The sequence below is a fragment of the Peromyscus maniculatus genome, chromosome 8 (assembly GCF_049852395.1).
Source record: "Peromyscus maniculatus bairdii isolate BWxNUB_F1_BW_parent chromosome 8, HU_Pman_BW_mat_3.1, whole genome shotgun sequence".
NCBI classification, from domain to species: domain Eukaryota; kingdom Metazoa; phylum Chordata; class Mammalia; order Rodentia; family Cricetidae; genus Peromyscus; species Peromyscus maniculatus.
In genome coordinates, this window is record NC_134859.1 from 3,739,984 (window position 1) to 3,762,260 (window position 22,277).

The 22,277-nt window shown below is 45.8% G+C and overlaps 1 protein-coding gene across 8 annotated transcripts in view; it reads right to left on the reverse strand.

Annotated features, from left to right (window-relative positions):
• The window catches only part of Snx29 (sorting nexin 29), a 474,149-nt gene that overhangs the window by 251,619 nt on the left and 200,253 nt on the right, over positions 1 to 22,277 (reverse strand). For 4 of the 8 annotated variants that reach the window (XM_076577840.1, XM_076577846.1, XM_076577844.1 and 1 more), the window contains one exon: positions 21,505 to 21,587. The exons of 1 other annotated variant lie outside the window; for it this stretch is intronic. In XM_076577840.1, coding sequence (XP_076433955.1) covers positions 21,505 to 21,587 — 83 coding nt within the window. Of the gene's footprint in view, positions 1 to 6,501; positions 6,565 to 21,504; positions 21,588 to 22,277 lie in introns of all 8 variants that reach the window. 3 more of the 8 variants (XM_076577839.1, XM_076577841.1, XM_076577843.1) reach the window with 1 other exon arrangement.

Genomic DNA, 22,277 nt, shown 5'->3' on the forward strand with positions numbered 1-22,277 from the left:
GGAAGAAAAGAAGACAAGAGGAAGAAAGAGGGAGCCAGGGAGATGTACACTTGCCACATGTACTTAAAATTCCAGAAGACTGATGCCCGGGGCTCAGCACTCCGCTCCTGGGGTCGCTTGGCATGCTAGGACACACTGAGGAAACTGTTCCTGGGCAGATGGCATGGGGGTGCTGGATGGAGGAAGAAGCCGCTTTCCTGGTCAAGAGGTAAAAGCTGAAGAGCAGTGTGAGGGACCCAGTCAGAGGCTTAACAAGCTGCTGAGCCTCAGAGATGCCATTTCCTCTCATGGAAACAGAACTGTGGAGCACAACCAGGAAGCACTGTGGTGTGGACTCCAGCAACCCTGACCAAGTGCTGAGTCACAGTGAAGAATAAGCCAAAGGGTCCTGATAACGCCACAGCAGCAGGCGAGGAGCGTCCCCTCTGGGTCCAACTCCAGAGACCTCGGCAAACTAAGGAAGTGCGTGCCTTAGTTAGTTCTGCTCACCACCCGCAGAAGCCAACATGAGCCTCAGCTTTGTGCTCTCAAAGAGAAGAGGAAGCTATCTCCAGCTGTGTTCAGTTTGCTTTCTGTTGCTGTGATAAACACCACGACTTACACTCTTAAGTCACACTCCGTCACTGAGGTAAGGAAACTATGCAAGGACACTGCTTATTGGCTTACTCCCTCACTCATGCTTAGCTAGCTTTCTTAGATAGCTCCGGACCACTGCCTAAAGGCGGCACCAGTGACAGTGGGGTGTGGAGTTCTTCCACGTCAATCATCCATCAACACAGTCTCTCAGAGATATGGCCACAGGCCACACTGATCTAAACAGTCCCTCAATTGGGAAGTCTTCAGATGACCATAGGCTGTATCAAGTTATCAGCTGAAGCTAGCAAAGACAATCAGTGGCCTGAAAAGACTGGCCAAGGATCTATAAAAAGACAGCATTCTACCAATCATAAGGCTTCACCCAGATCTGGGCAGCCAGCCCTACTCATCTCCCACCAGTATGGGAAGCTGGGAGGGGCCACCGCAAGTCAATATCAGTTCAACACAAACACAGTCCAGTCATCACACTGTCACATGGTCTTTCTGCAGTTATGGAAGAGAGCATAGAGAAGAAGACAACCTTCAGGTGAAAGGCACTGAACCCTAGTTGGTCATCCTACTAGAAGGTGACAGAGCCCTCACAGAGCAAGGGATAGTAGGAGGAAGTCAGGTCACGGAGGGACCCTCCCAAGATCTGACTAAGACCCTGTCGTTTCCTCCTGCTTCCTGGATGCTGTGACGTGCTTCATACAGATGTTCTACCTCACTGAGGTGCGACATGAAAGAGCCGACTGACCACAGACTAAGGCCTCTGAAACCATGAGCAAAGGCCATTTCCTCCTGCAAGCTGACTGTCTGAGGTGCTGCATGCCTCATCAGGGAACTGCCTGATTAATGCAGCCATCCTGATACCCAGAGGAGCAGTGTGTTTGCAGCACACCAAGAACAGAAGAGCGGTGCAGGGTAAGCAGCAAACAGGAGGGCCCTCCAGCCAAGTCCACATGAGTTAAGAAGACACAGTAACTGAACTGAACAGAACTCAACCACAGAAAGGACAGCCCAGCTTCTAACCCTTGCTTCAGGTGCATGTATGTGCAGTGCACAGGGAAGTATGCACATGCATGTGCATACGTGTGGAGGCTAGAGGACAATTTTAACTCTCCTTCCTTAGGTGCCATCCACTGCAGTTTTGAGATGGAGCCTCTCATTGGCCTGGAACTGGCCAGCAAGCTCCAGAGACCTGCCTGCCTCAGCCTCCCCAGGGCTGGGACTGCAGGTGCATATCATTATGCCTAGCTTTCTCCACGGGGATCTAGGGAATTGAAGTCAGGACCTTAGGCTTATAAAGTGGGCATTTCACTGACTGAAGCAGGTTTTATTTTCTTCTAAAAGCAATGGCTTAATGTAACAATTGTCTGTAACATGGCTTGATGTACCATATACCACATGCACAGACTCAGGCTGGGGTCTGCATATGGGTTTGTAAGAGAAAGCAAGGGTGAGGAAAAGGAAGATGAATGGGGGAAACAGGAGAAAGAATGAAGAGCAAGCAGAAGCCAGTGGAAGCCTAAACTCCTTGGGCCTGTAACTTGGAGAAAAACATTTGCCAATCTCTGGCCTTTGGCATTCAGGTGTAACAGAGAACACACAATGACACTGTCATCTGGAGATACAGTGAGAGCTGTGCATCCTTGGGAAGGAAACCACACAGGTCAGGGGACTGTGATCTACCCCCAGCTCAGTGACACGTCATAAAGCAGTGCAGGATTCACCTACATGTCTAGCACTAAGACAAACAGGATAGAGTCCAAATAAACAACAAGCGGTGGCTGCGGATGTAGCCCCGCGAGCAGATGCCTGCCTAGCATCCATGAGTCCCACCACTGCACAAAACAGGTCTAGCAGTGCATGCTTGTGACCCAGAATTTAAGGTGCAGATAAGAGCTCCAGGGTATCTACTACTACAAACAAAGTTTGAAGTCAACTTGGGATATACAAGACCCTGTCTCAAGGAAGAAAGGAGGGAAGAGAAGGATGAAGGAACCAGCAAACAATTGAATGAATGAATGAAGTAATGAAGAGGAAAAACTTGTACTTGTGAGCTGTGCTTTGTGGAAAACCCTGGATGTGTAGGCTTGAGCACCCTTTTGAAGAGCAAGCAAAGCACTTCCCCCACACCATCTATCACCAGCCCCAAGAAACGTGACACCATTGTCTCACTTCCTAATCTGCTGTGTGACTTTAGCTACATTCTGTTTCCTCCTTGGATGAATGAAGATCATCATCACACCTAGCAATTTAGGACAAGCATGAAGATCAATCAAGTGTATGCTTCTTAGAGCTGTGCCTGGCAGCTAGCACACTGAAATGTTAGTCTCCATAAATTTTCATCACCCTCTCTACCTAAGGCTTTATTAAATGGTACTGGTCAAAAATGGGGAGATGGAAGAGTTGACTCCACAGCACTGCTGGTGAGTGGGCCTGAGAGAGCAGGGCCAGCGGTGGCACCTGCGGGAACTAGCTCACCTCTCTCTGGGGGCTTTAAGAGGAGGCACAGCATGGACGACCTGAATGGAACTGTGTAGGTAGGACAGTGCAGAGAGCTTGGGCAAGCAGAGCACCAGCACCATGACACCACACTAAGCTGGATGGGCGCTCCCTCCTCTCTTCTGCACATTCCCCACAAGGATACCAAGAGAAGTCCAGGCATAGTGGTACAGACTTGTCACCCAAGCTACTCAGGAAGCTGAGGAGGATTTCAAGGTTAAAACCAGTCTGGACTATAGAACAAGTTCGAGACCAACCTAGACAACTTTGTGAAACTTGTTCCAAAATAAAGGTAAAAAGACAACTAGGGTTGTGGTCAGTGATGAATGCTTATCTAGTACATGTGTGATCCTGACTTCATCTCCAATACTGAAAAGCAAAACAGTGAACCTAAGCCAGGCAGAGTAGCATGCCTAGAATCCCAGATAACCAGAAGATTGAGACAAGAGGGTTATAAGTTCAAGGACAGTCAAAGATAAGAACCTTAGAGAAGGTACCAAGATCAAACTCAAGAAATTAAGTGGTCCCCACGAGCCTTGAACCTGTGCCCCAGGTCAAATGAACCCAGGTGGCTGCCCCAGCCCCAGGGCCTTACACTTCCTGTCCCATCTCTCCCTTCCTTACACAACGCTATCTGTGTTAGCACAAGCCTGCTACTCTCCACAAGTATCTGAGATTACTACAGTGTGCCTTGCAGAAAATGCTGAGTGAACAAAGCTTAAAAAAAACTTCTCCATCCCACAATTCATACATGGGCAAGAGCGGCACGCAAGCCAGCCGCTGGTTCCTTTGCTCCCTTGCCAGGGAGAGCGGCTGAGCAGCACTGCAGACTGTCCGGGAGCATGCTTACTGTGCACACAAGCACATATTGATGCATTTTTAGAAAGCCTGCAGCGCCCCCCCCATGAAACCTGACCATCCTACTCAGCTTCTATTCCTGTCCCTTGCTCATTTGCGTAATTTTAACACTGCAGAATATAGCTAGCCTAAGAATATTTTTTTATAATTACACCCATCACAGGAACTGTCAGTATCTAATGAAGGATAATTTCAGCTATTATAAGACGCTTAAAAGATCATTTTCATGAATAATTCGTAATATGAATCATTAAATTCAAACAATGTCAGAAATTTTGAGAAAAAAAAAAAAGAAAGAAAAGAAAAATATTTTAGGTGCCTAAAAGTCACCATCCCTTTAAAGGCAGAATTCCGTTTCTGACGTGCTTGGAAACAACCCAAGACGTGGGGCCGAGTGGTGCTGGCGAGGACGCAACACAGAAGCTGAATTGGGCCATTTCTCCCAATCCCTGTCCACCTCTCCAGCTCAGTCCACCTCTGCTCCTGCCACGGCAGAGCCGTGAGAGCCCTGAGCCCAGGGCTTTGCCCTGAGCCCAGGGCTTCTGTGCCTCCCCCCGCCCCCCCGGCCCCCACCTCCCTGGGCTGAATGGGAAACACACTGGTCTGGAGACAACAAATGCACAGTGCTGGCTCTCGTGGAACACACTCTGAGCACCCCATCCAGCCATATCTGCACCCCAGGCTTCTCGGGCCTGAGACACACCGCATGTCCTTGTTGCTATCCACTGGTTTCATCTGTCTGCTAAAGGTGGGGGAGTTATTACTAGAGGAAAGCTGCAGGCCCCAGTAGACCTTTCTAATAGGAGAATCATAGTTCCCACGTCTAGTCTGGGCCGAAGCAGAGTGCAGGCTGGCAGGTGGAGGTGGAGGTGTGTATGAATGCCAGAAAGATCTGGCTACAAAAGAAAATGATTTTCAGGGCTCAATTCTATCCTAGGTCTGTCCCTGCAAGAGGCACAGAGATCTTTGTGCTCAACCCCACCCCCAGCCTGCACTCTGCACTGCTCACCCCACCCCCAGCCCCAGCCTGCACTCTGCACTGCTCACCCCACCCCCAGCCCCAGCCTGCACTCTGCACTGCTCACCTCACCCCACCCCCAGCCTGCACTCTGCACTGCTCACCTCACCTGCCAGGCTGTACATGCAGAGAATGAGTTGTGAACAGACAGCACACCCATGGTGATTCCAAATATTCTGATACAGAAAGGATGATCCAGAGTTCTGCTGAGTGGCAATGGTATCTGGAAAAGGCAAGGCAGGTCTGGGACCCTAACTTTCTCCAAATGTCACATGATAACTATTTTGGGGTGTGAGGACCACCAGGTCTCTGCTGGAGCTACTCAGCTCTACTGCTGTCTCATGAAAACAGGTATCAGTGATACTAACAAATGGGTGTGGGTATGTCCCAAAAGAACTGGAGGGGATGGAGAAACAGCTCAGTGACTAAGAACACTCACTGCTCTTTAGAGGACCCCAGTTCAAATCCCAACACCCAGATAGCAGCTGACAACCCCTAAATTCCAGTGCCAGGGAATCCAACACCCTCTTCCAGCCTCTATGAGCATCATGAATGCATGTGTTGCACAGACACATATGCAAGCAAACATATACACAAAATTTATTTTAAAGAACATACAAACCTAAATTTACAAGCAAGGCTACTGGGATCACATTTGGGGGAAAAATATAAAGAAGATACACATGTTACTTGTGCATACGATTTGTATTCATTTATATGCATCCTTCAGTTCTGGTTACCCACCACTGGGAGAGATGGGTGACTGTGGATCAGTATATTGCTGTTTAAATTCAGATAAAATATTCAATTATACAAAAAGAACATATGAAACAAGCTACCCGAGGACTGGGCTTACTGAAGCCAGTTCTCTGTGGCACAGTCAAATGCCCAGCACACATCCTTCTGTAACTCATATTCACGTGGGGAAAGGTGGGAATAGCAAGGACTGAGGAGTCAAAAAAATACAGTCCTTTCTGTCTTCCTGAAGACAAGCCAACAACATAGAAATGGTGGTTTACCATTTGTTCCCCAGGCCTGGAGAGGGAGGGATGAGGTGGGGTAGGGCAGGCTATGCTGAGCCTGCGTCCCTTCCACATGACACAACAGCAGGCCCTGAGTCTGGAGAGTTTCATCAGACCACTAGTAAACAGGACATGAGCCCAAGGAAAGTCCAACCCTCTGTGACACCAGACAAGGACAGCAGGCTGCAGTTGCTAAGCACAAAGAGAAGAACACCTCCTGTTCCCCAGTAAGCCAGTCACCTGGAAGTCCCACAGTACCCATTATTGCTGTCTCCATCCAAGCCACACCACTGCTCATGGGAGTCACCGTTAGCAGAGTGGTCACCGAGGCCCAAGTGGCAGAAATAGCCAGTATTTCCCTACAGCCATTCTTCATTCCCCGGGGTTGTAAACCAAAGCAGGTGACAGAAAACACGGGTGACGCTTCCCAAGCATCCTTGTAGCAAAGTGAGTATGTGACAATGTCATGGGCAAACCACAGAACTTTTAAGGGTAACTTGAGCCAAGTGAGGCACATACCTGAAATCCCAGGGATTACAGCAGGGGAGTTCTGGGCAGGAGAATGGTAGTTTTGAAGCCATCCTGGGATACGAAGTAAGACAAATAAACAAACAAACGTGAACTTGAAGTCTACACTTAGAAGCAATCCCAAATAAAGTGGCACCATGGCAGAATGGGGGGATAGTCACGTTGGACGTGTCGGGTAACATACGTGCTACGATCACGCTGCTAGTGAAAGTCAACGATAGAATTGTCTGGACCCAACCCGCAGGCTCAACAGCCTCAACGTTCATGCTACAATCTTTCCCAGCAGGGGTTGCATAATAAATGAAGTGGTCAGCATACCCACCACACTTCCCATCAATTGCTGGTACTGTCTGTCACATGTCTCACTGGTGGCCGACAGACACTTGACTTATTTTTTCCTTGACCCAGTGGTGATTCAGTTTAGAGTTGCTCAGTATCAATGGACTCAAATTCCCCAATAAAAAGACACAGTCTAATAGAATCCATCCTTCTGCTGCATACAAGAAAGACATCTCAACATCAAAGATAGACATTATCTCAGAGTAAAACATTGAAAAAAGATTTTCCAAGCAAATAAACCTAAGAAACAAGCTGATGTAGCCATTCTAATATCTAACAAAAGAGACTTCAAACCAAAATTAAAAAAAAAAAAAAAAAAAAAAAAAAAAAAGACAGGGAATGACACTCCATACTCATCAAAGGAAAAAAAAATCCACCAAGATGATTTTTTAATTCTCAATAAACCCCCAAAACAGGGACAACCACATTTGTAAAAGAAACTTCACAAAAGCTTAAATCTTGTATTGAAACACACACATTAATAGTGGGAGATTTCAATACCCCACTCTCACCAATGGACAGGTCATCTAGATAAACAGAGAAATACTGGAGCTCACAGAATTATAAACAGATATCTACAGAACATTTCACCCAGACACAGAAGAATATGTCTTCTTCTCAGCAACTCATGGAACATTCTCCAAAACTGACCACATAGTCAGATACTAAGCAAGTCTCAATAGGTACAAGCAAATTTAAATAACCCCCTACACATCCTATCAGACCACCATGGATTAAAGCTGGATTTCAACAACAACAGAAAGCCTACAAACTCATGGAAACTGAACAATTCTTTATTGAATGACTACTGGGTCAAGGAAGAAGTAAAGAAATTAAATGAATGCACAACATACCCCAACTTATGGGACATATGAAAACAGTGCTAAGAGGAAAGTTCATAGCACCAAGTGCCCACATAAAGAATTTGCAAAGATCTCACAGTAGCTACTTAACAGTACACCTGGAAGCTCTAGAACAGAAAGAAGCAAACTCACCCAAGAGGAGGAGATGGCAGGAAATAATCAAACTGAGGACTGAAATTAGTAAAATAGAAACAAAGAGAATAACACGAAGAATCAATGAAACAAAGAGTTGGTTCTTTGAGAAAATCAACAAGACAGACACACCCTTATCCAAACTAACTAAAAGACAGGGAGAGCATATCTAAATTAACAAAATCAGAAACAAAAAGAAAGACATAATATCAGACACCAAGGAAATACAAAGAATCATTAGGTCATACTTCAAAAAGAAGTACTCCACAAAATTGGAAAATCTAAAAGAAATAGACAAATTCCTTGATAGATACCACTTACCAAAGTTAAATCAAGATCAGATAAAGAATGTACATAGGCCTATAACCCCTAAAAAAATAGAAGCAGTCATTAAAAGTTTCCCAACCAGAAAAAAAAAAAAAAAGTCCAGAGCCAGGAGGTTTAGTGCAGAATTCTACCAGGCTTTCAAAGAATAGCTAATATCAATACTCCTCAAATTATTCCAAAATAAAGAAAGAGAAGGAACATTGCCAAATTCATTTTATGAGGCTACAATCATCCTAATACCCAAACTACACAAAGATTCAACAAAAAAATAATTGCAGTCCAACTTCCCTCATGAACATTGATGCAAAAATATTCAATAAAATACTTGCACACTGAATCCAAGAACACATAAAAAAAGATCATCCACCATAATCAAGTAGGCTACATCCCAGAGATATAGGGTTGGTTCAATATACAAAAATCAGTAAATGTAATCCACTATTTAAAAAACTGAAAGAGGGGGCTGGTGGCTCAGCGGTTAAGAGCACTGGCTGCTCTTCCAGAGGTCCTGAGTTCAATTCCCAGCAACCACATAGTGGCTCACAACCATATACAATGAGATCTAGTGCCCTCTTCTGGCATGTAGGCATACATGCGGGTATAACAATGCATACATAATAAATAAATACATCTTTTAAAAATATGAAAGAAAAAATCACATGATCATCTTATTAGATGCTGAAAAAGCCTTTGACAAAATCCAACACTCCTTCATGCTAAAAGTCTTGGAGAGATTGAGGATACAAAGGACATACCTAAACATAGTAAAGGCAATTTGCAGCAAGCCAATAGCCAATATCAAATTAAATAGAGAGAAATTCAAAGCAATTCCACTAAAATAAAAACAAGGCAAGACTGTCCACTCTCTCCATATCTATTCAATATAGTACTTGAAGTCTTAGCTAGACAACTGAAAGAGATCAAGGGGATACAAATTGGAAAGGAAGAAGCCAAAGTATGGCTATTCTCAGATGATATGATAGTATACATAAACCACCCCAAAAAATTCTACCAAGGAGTTATAGAAATCAATACAGTACTTCCTTAGAAAATTGGGAATCTACCTCAAGACCCAGCTATTCCACTCCTGGGCATATACCCAAAATACGCTCCATCCTACCACAAGGACACTTGCTCAACTATGTTCATAGCAACTTTATTCTTAATAGCCAGAACCTGGAAACAACCTAGAGGTCCCTCAACCAAAGAATGGATAAAGAAAATGTGGTGCATTTATACAATAAAGTATTACTCAGCTGTTTAAAAAAAAATATCACGAAATTTGCAGGCAAATGGATGGAACTAGAAAAAAAACATCCTGATATAACACAGACCCAAAAAGACAAACATGGTATGCACTCACTCATAAGTGGATAATAACTGTAAAGTAAAGGATAAACATGCTACAATCCACAGACCCAGAGAGGCTAAGTAACAAGGAGACACATAGATTTCCCTGGGAAAGGGAGATAGATTTCATGGGTAGACAGGAGACGGGGAGATGGAAATAAGATGGATTGGGTAGGGTGGGTGTAGAGAGAGAGGGCTGGGAGAGACCACTTGAATTTGATGGCATTTCGGAGGTGAGGTAGGAACTTGGTACAATGGAAACTCCTAGGAATCCATGAGGGTGACCCTAACAAAGACTCCTAGTAATGGATGTAGAACCTGAACCAGCCATCTCCAATAACTAGGCATTGGGACACCCACCCAGCCACAAAACCTTTGATCTACAATTAGTCGTGCCTGTACAATGTGCTGGGGTAAAGGTGCACAGAACTTGTGGGAGCAGTCAACCAATGACTGGTCCACAAGAGGGAGACCATGCCAGACACTGCCCAGAGGGCCAGGAACCAGAGGTTGGATAGACAGGAGACCAAGGACAGAACCAAATACAACCAGAAAAAAAAAAAAAAGTCAGTGGAATGATTCCTAATAATACTCTGCTATACTCATAGACCAGAGCCTAGCATAATCATCATCAGAGAGGCATCATCTAGCAACTGATGGAAGCAGATGAGGAGACTCACAGCCAAACATTAGGTAGAGCTCAGAGAATCCTGCAGAAGAGGGAGAAGGGTCAAGGACAGCACAAGAACGCAGACCACAGAATCAACTAAACAGGGTTCTTAGGGGCTCACAGAGACTCAACCGACAATCAGGGAGCCTGTAAGGGCCTGACCTAGGTCCTCTGCAAATTTGTTATGGTTGTGTAGCTTGGTGTTCTTATGGGACTCCTAACAGTGGGATTGGGGGATATATCTGACTCTTTTGCCTGCTTTTGGGACCCTTTTCCTCCTACTGGGTTGCCTCATCCAGCCTTAATATGAGGTGATGTGCCTAGTTTTGTTATAACTTGATATGCCATGTTTGGTTGACATCCCTGGGAGGCCTGCCCTTTCCTGAAGGGAAAGAAGGAGGGCTGAATTTGGAGGAGAGGGGATGTGGAGGATGGGTAGGAAGAGACACTAGTGTCGTGATACAATATATGAGAGAAAAATCAATAAATAAATTTAAAGAGAAATCAAAAAGAGCACTCTGTGCTCTCATAGAGGCCTTGGGTTCAGTTCCCAGCATCCACACAGTGGCTCACAACTGCCTACAACTGCAGTTCCAGGGAGGTTGATGTCCTCTTCTAACCACCACAGACTTGTGTCATCCACATATGCAGGCACACACAGGTAAATTTTTTTAAAAATATGTATCAACTGGGTAGTAAGACCAAACTTCTGGGAATGAAATGCTAGAGAAAACGACAATAGAGACAGCAGGGAGCACCTGCTGGGGAGGACCATCTGCCTAGAGGACAGGGTGGCTGACAGGAGGAAGGTTCTAGGGGAAAGAAGATGAGCTATGGACTAAGAGTGTGCTGCTGAGTGCAGAAGACAGGGAGGAGAGCTCAAGCACAAGTGCCCCAGCCGGGGGTCGCTGCTTCTCTTCAGAAAATAGTTTCCATTCTTTCCAAGGAAAACATTTAGACAAGCCGCTCTGCTGAGGCACGGGAACCTCTATCCACTCAAGCATAGCAAAATGACCAGGTGTCTTAGGAAAGCTATAATTAGAAACTAAAGCAGAGTGGGGTTTCAAAACCAAAGTGGCATTTAACAAAACAAGCCACCTGTCAGCCTCCAGGGAGGAGGAGATCTGCCACCAAAGGAGAGGCTGACTGAGGAGCTGCAGACACCAATCACACTGCACCTATGGAGCAGGGGCCACTCTAAGGGAGGCCTTTGCTTCTCACAAACAATGAAAAGGAGCAAAGCCCAGTTGATTCTGGCTATTTCCAGGCAACTGCTTCTGCTGTGATTTGGGAGAGAAAAGTGTCCCGATAGGGCTCAAACTGTGCAGCAAATAAAACACCACCCTCTCCCAGGTCACCAGGACACTTGGGTCACTTCTGGAAGTAGGGGCTGGATTCCTGAGCAACTCTGACCCTGGGCCTTTGCTGAAAATTTTCACTGGACTGATGGCACCAGGAGTGGTTTGCAGCAAGGCCCCCACCCCTCCCAGACAACTTCCGCCAGAGGCGGTCATGCTGGCTGCCTGCCCATCTGATGATGCCCACTGCCCGCCCATCTGATGCCCACTGTCCCTCCTTCTGCACAAGCTCACTGCACTAGCACATTTCCCAACAAAAGAGGTTCACACAGAAGCCACAGGAGAGGATCTGAAAGCTCCTCGATGGAAGCATGTTATCCCCCAAGCTCATATTCTTTGAAAAGTCCTCTGTTAAACACACCCTCGGGCCTTCACATCTCCTGCTTCCACCCTCCAGGAATATGGATGTGATGGCAGAGCAACAGCCATCTTACAGGTGACACGAGGCAGTCATAAAGAGTAAAAGACATGCATCAAGAAAAAGAAGAGATGCACCTTGAGCGCCTGTGGCCAGAAATCACCCACACTAGCCCAAGCTACATCCAGACATCTCATGCAAGAGATAACTACCAGAGCTGCATTGGTTTGTTTTCCTTCTGACACAGCCAAGTCTCGTCCAACCCAACATGGTACCCGCCAAGTCAAGGAAGTGCATGCTGACGATGAAATCCAGATCATGCCTGACACCTCCCTTGGAGCAAATGTCTAACCCACTGCAGTCAGCTGAGGCCCGCTGCCATCCCCCCTTCTCTGAGGGAATCTGCCCCTTGGTTTCTGAGCCCTCACAGTGCTCAGAACAGTGTGCTGCTGTGGTGCTACTCCCATCTCATGTGAGCCTGGCTTCGCCACATCCTAACTGCCCTCTCCTACCTCACCAGGTCCCAGGGATAAGTAACGGATGCAGGGCATCCTCCATCACACTTTGAATTTTCAATCTGGTGCCAGTTAGCTTGTTAACTTGACACAAACCGAGTGACCTGGGGAGAGGGATCCTCAGCAACAGAGCTGCCTCCACTAGACTGCCTTAGGTATATTTGTGAGCATCTTCCTTTCCTTTTTTGTGGGGAGGGAGCTTGAGACAGGGTTTCTTTGTGTAGTCCTGGCTGTCCTGGAACTCACTCTATAGCCCAGGCTGGCCTCAAACTCACAGAGATCCACCTGCCTCTGCCTCCTAAGTGCTGGGACTACAGGTGTGCGCCACTTTTCTTTATGGATTATTAATATGGGAGGCCCAGCCCCCTACATCAGGTAGTTCTGGGCTATATAAGAAAGTGGTCTGTTCGAGGCCAGCCTGGGCTACCAAGTGAGTTCGAGGAAAGGTGCAAAGCTACACAGAGAAACCCTGTCTCGAGAAAAAAAAAAGAAGGAAAGAAAGAAAGAAAGAAAGAAAGAAAGAAAGAAAGAAAGAAAGAAAGAAAGAAAGAAAGAAAGAAAGAAAGAAAGAAAGAAAGAAAGAGGTCTGAGCAAGCCATGAAAAGTGAGCCAGGAAGACTGTTCCATGGTCTCTGCTTCATCTTCTGCCTGAGGTTCCCACTTGACTTCCTGCTCTGACTTCACTCAGTGATGGACATGGAAGTGTAAGTCAACCATTTCCTTCACAAGTTGCTTTTTATCTGGTGCCAGTGTTTTATGATAGCAGCAGAAATCTAACTGTAACAAAGCCTTTTTTTTTTTTAAATAAAATCTGAAATATGTATGAAAAAACACTAATGTGTTAACCCTCAGAAGTGAATGCAGATAGTATTAGCTATATTACTCCCTAGGCTTTTCCAATAAATTCAATCATTAAAAAAAAAAAAAACAAAAAAAACAAAAAAACCAGCTAGGTGGTGGCGGCGGCGGCGGCGGCGGCGCACGCCTTTAATCCCAGCACTCGGGAGACAGAGCCAGGTGGATCTCTGTGAGTTTGAGGCTAGCCTGGTCTACAGAGTGAGTTCCAGGAAAGGGTGCAAAGCTACACAGAGAAACCCTGTCTCAAAAAAACAAACAAATCAACCCTTTGATGTCTGGGAATAGAACTCAGTCAGGGGCACACACTTGGAATTCACACTGAGGAAGCCTAAACAGGAAGATACCTGGGGCTTGCTGGTCAGCCAATCTAACCAATCAGCTCCATTTCAATAAGAGAGCTTTTCTCAACCAAGCAAAGGTGGATGGCAGGTGATGTGGCTCAGCAGGTCAGGCCCATGCTGAGCAAGCCTGGCAACTAGTTCAATCCCACATAAAGATGAAGGGGATAAATGACTCTACAAAGCTGTGATCTGACCTCCACAGGTGCCATGGCACACACACCCTACACCCATACACAAAGTAATAACAAAAGTTTTACAAATAAAACGGGGGCATATATATATCAGCCCTTTAGGTGGGTGTGGTCCCTGCCACATGGAGGCTAAAGCAAAAGGATCAGTGAAGCCAGATTCACAGTCAGTGTGGGTAATTACAATATAGTATTGCGTGTGTGTGTGTGTGTGTGTGTGTGTGTGTGTGTGTGTGTGTGGTGTGTATGTGTGTATGGTGTGTGTGTGTTGTGTGTGTGGTATGTGTGTATGGTGTGTGTGTGTTGTGTGTGTGGTATGTGTGTGTGTCGTGTATATGTGTGTGAGGGGGTGCGTGTGTGCGCGCGCGCGCGCGTGTGTGTGTGTGTGTGTGTGTGTGTATGTGTGTGTTATGTGTGTGTGTGGTGTGTATGTGTGTGTGTGGTCTGTATGTGTGTGTGTGGTCTGTATGTGTGTGTGTGGTGTATTTGTGTGTTATGTGGTGTATGTGTGTGTGTGGTGTGTGTGTGTGGTATATGTATGTAGTGTGTGTGTGTGTATGTGGTGTGTATATATGTATGTGGTGTGTTTGTGTGTGGTGTGTATGTATGCACGTGCATGTGTGTGTATCTGTGTGTCTGTGTCTGTGTGTGTGTGTATGTCTGTGCATTCTCTGATCTATAACAGCTGCTAGGACTCAACACTTGAGGCAGGCACTAGCACCACTTTCCAGGGTTTTGTTTACAAGACAGGAAGCTATTTCCTCACTTGGATACTATTTTATCAGGATAATGGCTGCAGAGCTTTCAGAGAGGTTCACTATACAATTATCACCATAATCGCTCACCTTTCAGAAACTAATTGGCAGGTGTCGGCTAATCTGCCTTGACCCTCCTCAACCTGGATCTTCAGGACATCACCAAGCCCATTTATCATGGAAATTGCTATTTGACATGTGCCATCGCTTGTTCTGTGCACATGAGTCCAGAAAGTCACTGTCACTATCTTCAGCCCCCAAATGAACATCAGAAACTCGGAATAACTTCCAGCAAGAACATAGAGCCATTAAAGGCAGCCAGGGCAGAGGCTGAACCCACAGCCCTCAGCCTGCCTTGCCCTTTCCCAAGGATCATTTCTCCAGGCTCCCTCCCCAGGCAATGGTGTCTCTTTATCAGAGAAGGAGAAGGGTCCTCAGGTGGAGGGAGGGGAGAAGAGTATGACTACTCTACACCCACAAACACCCATAGCAAGCATGTCTACTCACAACAGCACGCTAAGAAGTGAATGAGCTCGTCTGGGTCTGCTGTCTGCTCCAGGAGGTCACCTACCCTGTTTCTCTTTAGACAGACAGCACACAACTAGTTCAGGCTATCCAGGATGAGGATGGTCTCCCCCATTTGAGTATTTTTCTCAGAATAAAGCTAAGTAGTAATGTGAAACAGCAGAAGAGTCTACCCACGACAGAGCCTATGCGCCCAGACCAGCATGTCAGCAAGCTCAGCACATGACACCCAAGCTGGGGACCCATGCATCTCATGATCTAGAAGCCATCTGGGAGATCAAACTTGGAGAAAAAGAAGTGCTGGACCTAGTAGATGAAGCAGGAATCTTTTTTTGTTTTGTTTTGTTTTGTTTTTATTTTTTGTTTTTCGAGACAGGGTTTCTCTATGTAGCTCTGGCTGTCCTGGGACTCGTTCTATAGACCAGGCTGGCCTCAAACTCAGAGATCCACCTTCCTCTGACTCCAGAGGGCTGAGATTAAAGGCATGTACCACCACCACCAGTTACGAGCAGGAATCTTGATTCCTACTTTCTGGACAGGTGGCAATGACGGTTAGTTTGATATCTCAATGGTGGCTGACAATATGACTGGCACATGATATGTAGATATTTGATCAAATGCTAATCTAACTGTCAACTGTGAATGTCTTTATCAGCCTGTATAGCATAGCTATGTTTCACCTGCTCGAAGGCCTTAAGATGGAAGAAAAGATGTAGTCACAGGATTCAGAGTCAAGCTGTGACATCAACTCTTCCCAGGTATCTAGCCTGCAGGGCACCTTATAGATGATGGAGCTGATAAACTTCCACAATCATATGAGCCAGTTTCCTAAAATAACCCCCTGGTACAGACTGACTACATGCATGTATTTTTGGAAGTTGCTTACAATGCACTTCCTGTTTACTTAGGTAATACTATATCCTTCTGGGGTCTTTGAAGTAGTTGGGGACTAAATAGTTATAATTATAGCTGTCCTTAGTCATGATAAAAGATAAATTAGATATAAAACTTTAGACTCACAAAGTAGAATAGATGGCAGAATACCTTCTAATTTTACCAAATATAATAAACTAGATATTATAACCATAATTTTTGCTTGATAACTGCTTTGTTACATATAATTTTACTATGTTAAAGTTAAAACCTTCCTTTTTGATTAGACAGAAAAGGGGAAATACTGTGGGATGTCTTTCTGTGTGCTGTGAATATATCCTGTTCCCATCAGTTAGTAAATAAAGCTGTTTTGGCCTATGGCAAGAAAGCTTACAGCCAGGTGGGAAATCCAAGTGGAGGGACAGAGAAAAGAAGGGCAGATTCTGGAGAGACACCAGCCGCTGTCAAAGGAGCAGTAAGATGCCAGCAGACCGGTAATGCCATGGCCACATGGCAACTTATAGATTAATAGAAACGGGTTAAGTTATAAGAGCTAGCTAGCAAGAAGCCTGCCATAGGCCATACAACTGGTAATTAATATAAACTTTTGAATGATTATTTTATAAGTGGCTGCAGGCCAGGTGGGACCAGAGAAACACAGACCACAGGGCTGGGTGGGACTGGAGAAAATTCTGGCTACATTTTGGCACCCAACATGGGGCAAGAAGTTCTACCCAAAAACCTGAGAAAGCTTTAAAAAAGGGCTCTAAAACGGAGCCAAGCACAGCTTCCTAATTCATGTCACTCATGGTGGGCTGCAGGATAGAGACACGTCCCCTGGCAGGCTTTAGCAGCAACATGGAGGCCGCCTGTAGTCTCTGAAGGGCGGGCAACAATACAAAGAGGCTTCTCTCAGATGCTACCTCCAGGCTTGGGAGCACAGCCACAAACTTAAAAACACATCTTACTGCTTAATACTGTTCCCAAGAATTGGGGAGGTAAGTGTGACTCAGTGTGTGCACCATGTTGAAAAGCTGAGATGGGTGGAGTCAGCAGCCAAAGCCATTGTTTCAGTCCTAACCACACTGCAATTTAAAGCAATGATCAAAGAAGGATTATAGATACACAAAAGACCTGACTCTGTGTCGGTGGTGGGGGGGTGGTACACATCCACCTTTGAGTCTTGGTTTCTATGTATATAGAATGACAACAGCACCATCCTTCTGCAACTGTCAGGGGAGTGGCCAGGCCACAGGAGAGACCCTGGTTGAGAATTTATCTACATGGATATGTGACTTAAGGACTTATCTAGGTAGTCTCAGGCCAAAACCATCTCACTGCCCTAGAGATCACCAAGTTAGCTAGTCTGGCTGGCTAGTAAGACTAAGGGATCCCCTTGTCTCTGCCTTCATGGCTGGGATTTCAAGTATGAGCCACCACAACCAGTTTTGTAAGTCAGGGTCTAGGGATCAAGCTCAGGTCCTCATGCTTACAGGGAACTTTCCTCACAAGAGTATCACCCCAGCTCCCTAGCCATACATCTCGATTCAAGACATGAGCAATATGCCCAAGATGAAATCAAAAGCATACGGAGTCAATCCCTACTCTCTGGTCATCCATGAAACTGTCTGATACTGGCTCCCTGCAGAGTAGGGAAGGACCCCAGTTCCTTAACAACAAAGTTGGCATTATGTCCAGAGGAGTTACCATGGATGCTCAATTGCCAAACTAGCTCCTGAGGGTATGGTGGCCCCCCTGCCACAGCTGTAATACTGCAAGGAGAATACAAAGGTGACATCCAGAGCAAGAGCCAAAAGCAAAGGGGAGATAAGCTTTCCCAAACCTCCAACCTGGCTGGGAAATGCAGTGCTCAGTAGAGAGCAGCCCACCCTTGCTCTCAGCCATAGCAGCAGTCAAAGCCATCAAGTAAGGAGGCCACCCCAAATTCTACTCCACATTTCCTCCTCATAGCAACAGAAAAGTGGAAATTTGCTTTGTACCTGTACATTTAAAGGTTATTGACATTGTATTTTAAAAGTTAATTTTATGCTGTTGATTTTTTAACCCTGGAGGCATTTTTCCATAACATGAATATAAGGATAAAGGTGAAGGTCTCAAGACCGCAATCAGGAGTGCTGTCCACTACAAAAGTACTTAGGGCTTAAAAAGATTTTCAGTCTTTTCCCTCTGATGAGCTCACAGCTGTCTAATTCAATTTTGCTAAAGATAAAAAGATACTTTATACTTGAACCAAAAAGTTCTTATGCTATGAAAATATATTCTCAGTTCCCCTATAACTCAGGAAATTTAGGCACTGGTATGTCCATCCATAACACCAGAAGCCAAGGCACATCATCAATCAAATAGGCAAAGTTCCCTTTCTCCAGGCTCTCAGTGTAGGGACTCCAACTCCTGTAGGTACCAGGGCCCAGGCTGTGTAGAAGTGGAGACCACCAAAGTTTGAGGAGGAAGACAAGAGCTTGGGAAGAAAGCCACCATGCAACTTTGGAAAGCACTGCCTTTTACAACTACCTTTTAAAACAGACACATCTGGCCGGGCGGTGGTGGCGCACGCCTTTAATCCCAGAACTCGGGAGGCAGAGCCAGGCGGATCTCTTTGAGTTTGAGGCCAGCCTGGGCTACCAAGTGAGCTCCAGGAAAGGCGCAAAGCTACGCAGAGAAACCCTGTCTCGAAAAACCAAAATAATAATAATAATAATAATAATAATAATAATAATAAAACAGACACATCTGTGGTGATATTTTATTTGTGCACACCAATAAAGCTTATCTGGGGATCAGAGGAAAAAGCCAGTCACTATATTAAACAAAGAGGTCAGGCAGTGGTAGCACATGTCTTTAATCTTATCAGGAAGGCATCTCTGGGATCTGTCGGGATCTCTGGGAGTTCAAGGCCACGCTGGGAACAGAACCAGGCATGGTGGCACATGCCTTTAATCTCAGTGCTAGTTAACCCTAGAGGTCTGGAGGTCTGTACAGACAGACAGGAAGTGATAGAGCTGGGCAGAAAGAGGAATTGATTAGTTGAGTGGAGAGAGGAAGTGAGATGGTAGGGCACAGAAAGGTATATAGTTGTGAATATACAGGAAGTAGGTCTCTTGGCTGAGGATTTCCTAGCAGTAAGAACATGGCTGGCTTCTTTCTGCTTCTCTGATCTCTCAGTTTTTACCCCAATATCTGGCTCCAGGTTTTTTATTAATAAGACCATTTAGCAATTCATCTAACACACATCAACACACACGCTTATGGAGTACACCTGAGTAATCAGTATGTACCTACATATATGCAATTTGTAATGCCAAAAATCAGGGGGAAAGGCTGGGGACTGGGAACAGAGTCTTGCTATGCAACTCAGGTTAGCTTTGAACTAACAAACCTTTGGCCCCAGCTTTAAGTGTTAGGGTTACAGGCCTAGGCTATGGTGCAAGGCTGTATTCATGGTGCTGGCACACTGCTGGTGCTCCTTGATAATTGTGAATAAAAGCAGAGAATCACAGGACTCCATAAGAAACAACGGTGCAGCTTATGTGTGCCCAATACTGAGCTCCGCCCTGCAGTATGAGAGGATGCCCAGGTACGTGGTGTGTCCTAAAACACCACACAGTAGTGCTGTGGGATGGTCTGTATGTCAAATTGTTCTGATTGGTCAATAAATAAAACACTGATTGGCCAGTGGCCAGGCAGGAAGTAGGTGGCTAGGCAGGAAGTAGGTGGGACAAGGAGAGAGGAGAATTGTGGGAAGCGGAAGGCTGAGGCAGAGAGACACTGCCAGCTGCCGCCATGACCAGCAGCATGTGAAGACGCCGGTAAGCCACCAGCCACGTGGCAAGGTATAGATTTATGGAAATGGATTAATTTAAGCTATAAGAACAGTTAGCAAGAAGCCTGCCACAGCCATACAGTTTGTATGCAATATAAGTCTCTGTGTTTACTTGGTTGGGTCTGAGCGGCTGTGGGACTGGTGGGTGACAAAGATTTGTCCTGACTGTGGGCAAGGCAGGAAAACTCTAGCTACACAGTAGAACACGGAAAGGTGCTGCTGCTACTTGGCAGTAGACTGTGCTGGTCATGTCACTGCAATTCAGCAAGGGTGATCACAAGCGCATGCTGAAAAGCTTTACATCCAGTTCTGCTTCAGAGCACTCAGGCTGCATCTTGAGAAATGGAACTGCAGCTGCAATCTGTACACTACAAACTCTGCTGTGCATTTGGGGAGAAGGGCTCCAAACATCCTGACTCAGAAATGCATCTCATAGTGCTGTGCTTTCTAAATCAAAAGCAAGCTGGGGAGATGGTACAGTTGGTAAAGTGCTTACCATGCATGCATGAGGACCTGAGTTCAATCCCCAGCACCTGTGTCAAAACCCTGACACCATGATCTATGCTTATAACCCCAGTGCTGCGGAGGAGGAGACAAACAGATCCCTGCAGCCCACTAGCCGTCCAGTCTAGCCAATTGGTGAGTTCCAGGTGCAGTGAGATACCACGCCTCTAATAATAAAGTGGACAGCTCCGGAGGAACACCACAGAGGTTTGGCCCCTGGCCTCCATATAAATATGCTGTGGGTCCATAAACACAGGAGGGTACTAGCTGGGAAGACAGGTTTTTAGGAGTGAGGGGGTAAGAGAGGGATGGAGGGTGAATATGATCCCAACACATTGCACATATGCATAAAACTGTCAAAACTAAAATATTAAATAATACCAACAGCCAAACATTACCTGTTGGCTATTCATGCCAATTCAAGCAGCAGGGAAGCCCATCCCTGCTATGGGCAGATACTCCCTTTGTGAACTTTGTAAACTCTCAAGGCAAGCAAGTAGCCAGGCCCCCTGAACTTGCCCCAAGATCAGGCCACATAATCCCTCCAATCCTAGGTCACCCTGGAAAGTTCCCCCCAACCCCCACAAGAAACCCTATATAAACCCTGTGTTCCGATCAATTCCTTGCTGTTTCTCATCCAAGCAGAGGCAGCCACCTCCTGGTTTTTCCCCTCCCAATAAACCTCTGGTGTGAGGTTTGCTGTGCAGTGTGACTTAGTGGTATTCCCTGACTCCTGACTGCCAGTATATCTTTCCACCCAAGCTGTACTGCTTACACTACCCAGCACCTATCCTGTGCTAAATCCCATTTTACACATGAGAAAACTGAGGTACAGAGAGATAAGAAACTACAAGAGAGCTGGGATCGAGCCTGGTGACTCTAAGTCCAGGGAGGTCTGATTCTTCACCATGCCTACTCTCTGCTGCTTACACCCCTGGCCTCATGTGAACCTATTGCACAGGACTCACAATATTCTAGACCTAAAGTCCGTAGTGCCCAAATCATACAACCTTTGCTAAGTCTAGTGAGGCTTAGAGTATATCATTCAGCAAAAATATACAGCCGAGTTTTCTGTCCAACTCCATTGTCTGGAACCTCACCAGCACCAGTTCTCTGCTCCTGGAGCGTGTGTCCATCCACTCCCGGAGCCTGCCAGGGAACAGCCAGCCCTCCCCCATGGGCTGGTCTCCACCTCACCTTCCGCTGTTTGACCTTCTCTTTTCAGCATCTGGACAGCTCCTACATATTTCTTCAGCTGGACTTTGAGCACCTCGTTTTCTCTGCAGGTACAAGAATGTTTAAAAAAAAAAAAACAAATTTAAAAACTAACAATTTCCACCCTAAGCAGGGGAGGGAATCTGTGAGAAAAAGCACACAATTTGTATCTTATAAATGCTAATGTGTTATTCAGTATCACAGATCAGCACTGAAAACGACTGTAACTAAAGGCACACTTCTGGAACTTTCCTTTTAGAACGCTGGGGAATGCCAACTGGCTCCTGTGCCTACAGACTTGGAATGCAAACATGTGCTATGCGAACCCACCAACCTGCCAGTGCTGTTCTGGGTCAGGCACTTGATAATATTTTCTCCAATGACAGAGGCACACACTAAACACAGTTTACCTGGACCAGCTACTGTGACTTGCCTCAAACGAAGTGTTTATACACCATCACAGGAAGGGGCACAACTTGTACTTTGTAGATGGGGAAACTGGGACACCAGGAGGGAACCAGTGACCAAATCCTTCCCCAACCCCACATAAGGTCATACATCATACAATGGAAGACACACACTTGGCTACAACCACACCTACCTCCCAAATCCATTCACCAGGTATACTGGCTGATCATGTGAACTGAGGTTTCAAGAAAGGAAACAGACATTGCATCACTATCAACCATATAGCTTGGACCTTGAATGTGTCAGCTCACCAAATCACACATGCATCCATCCACCATCCATTATAT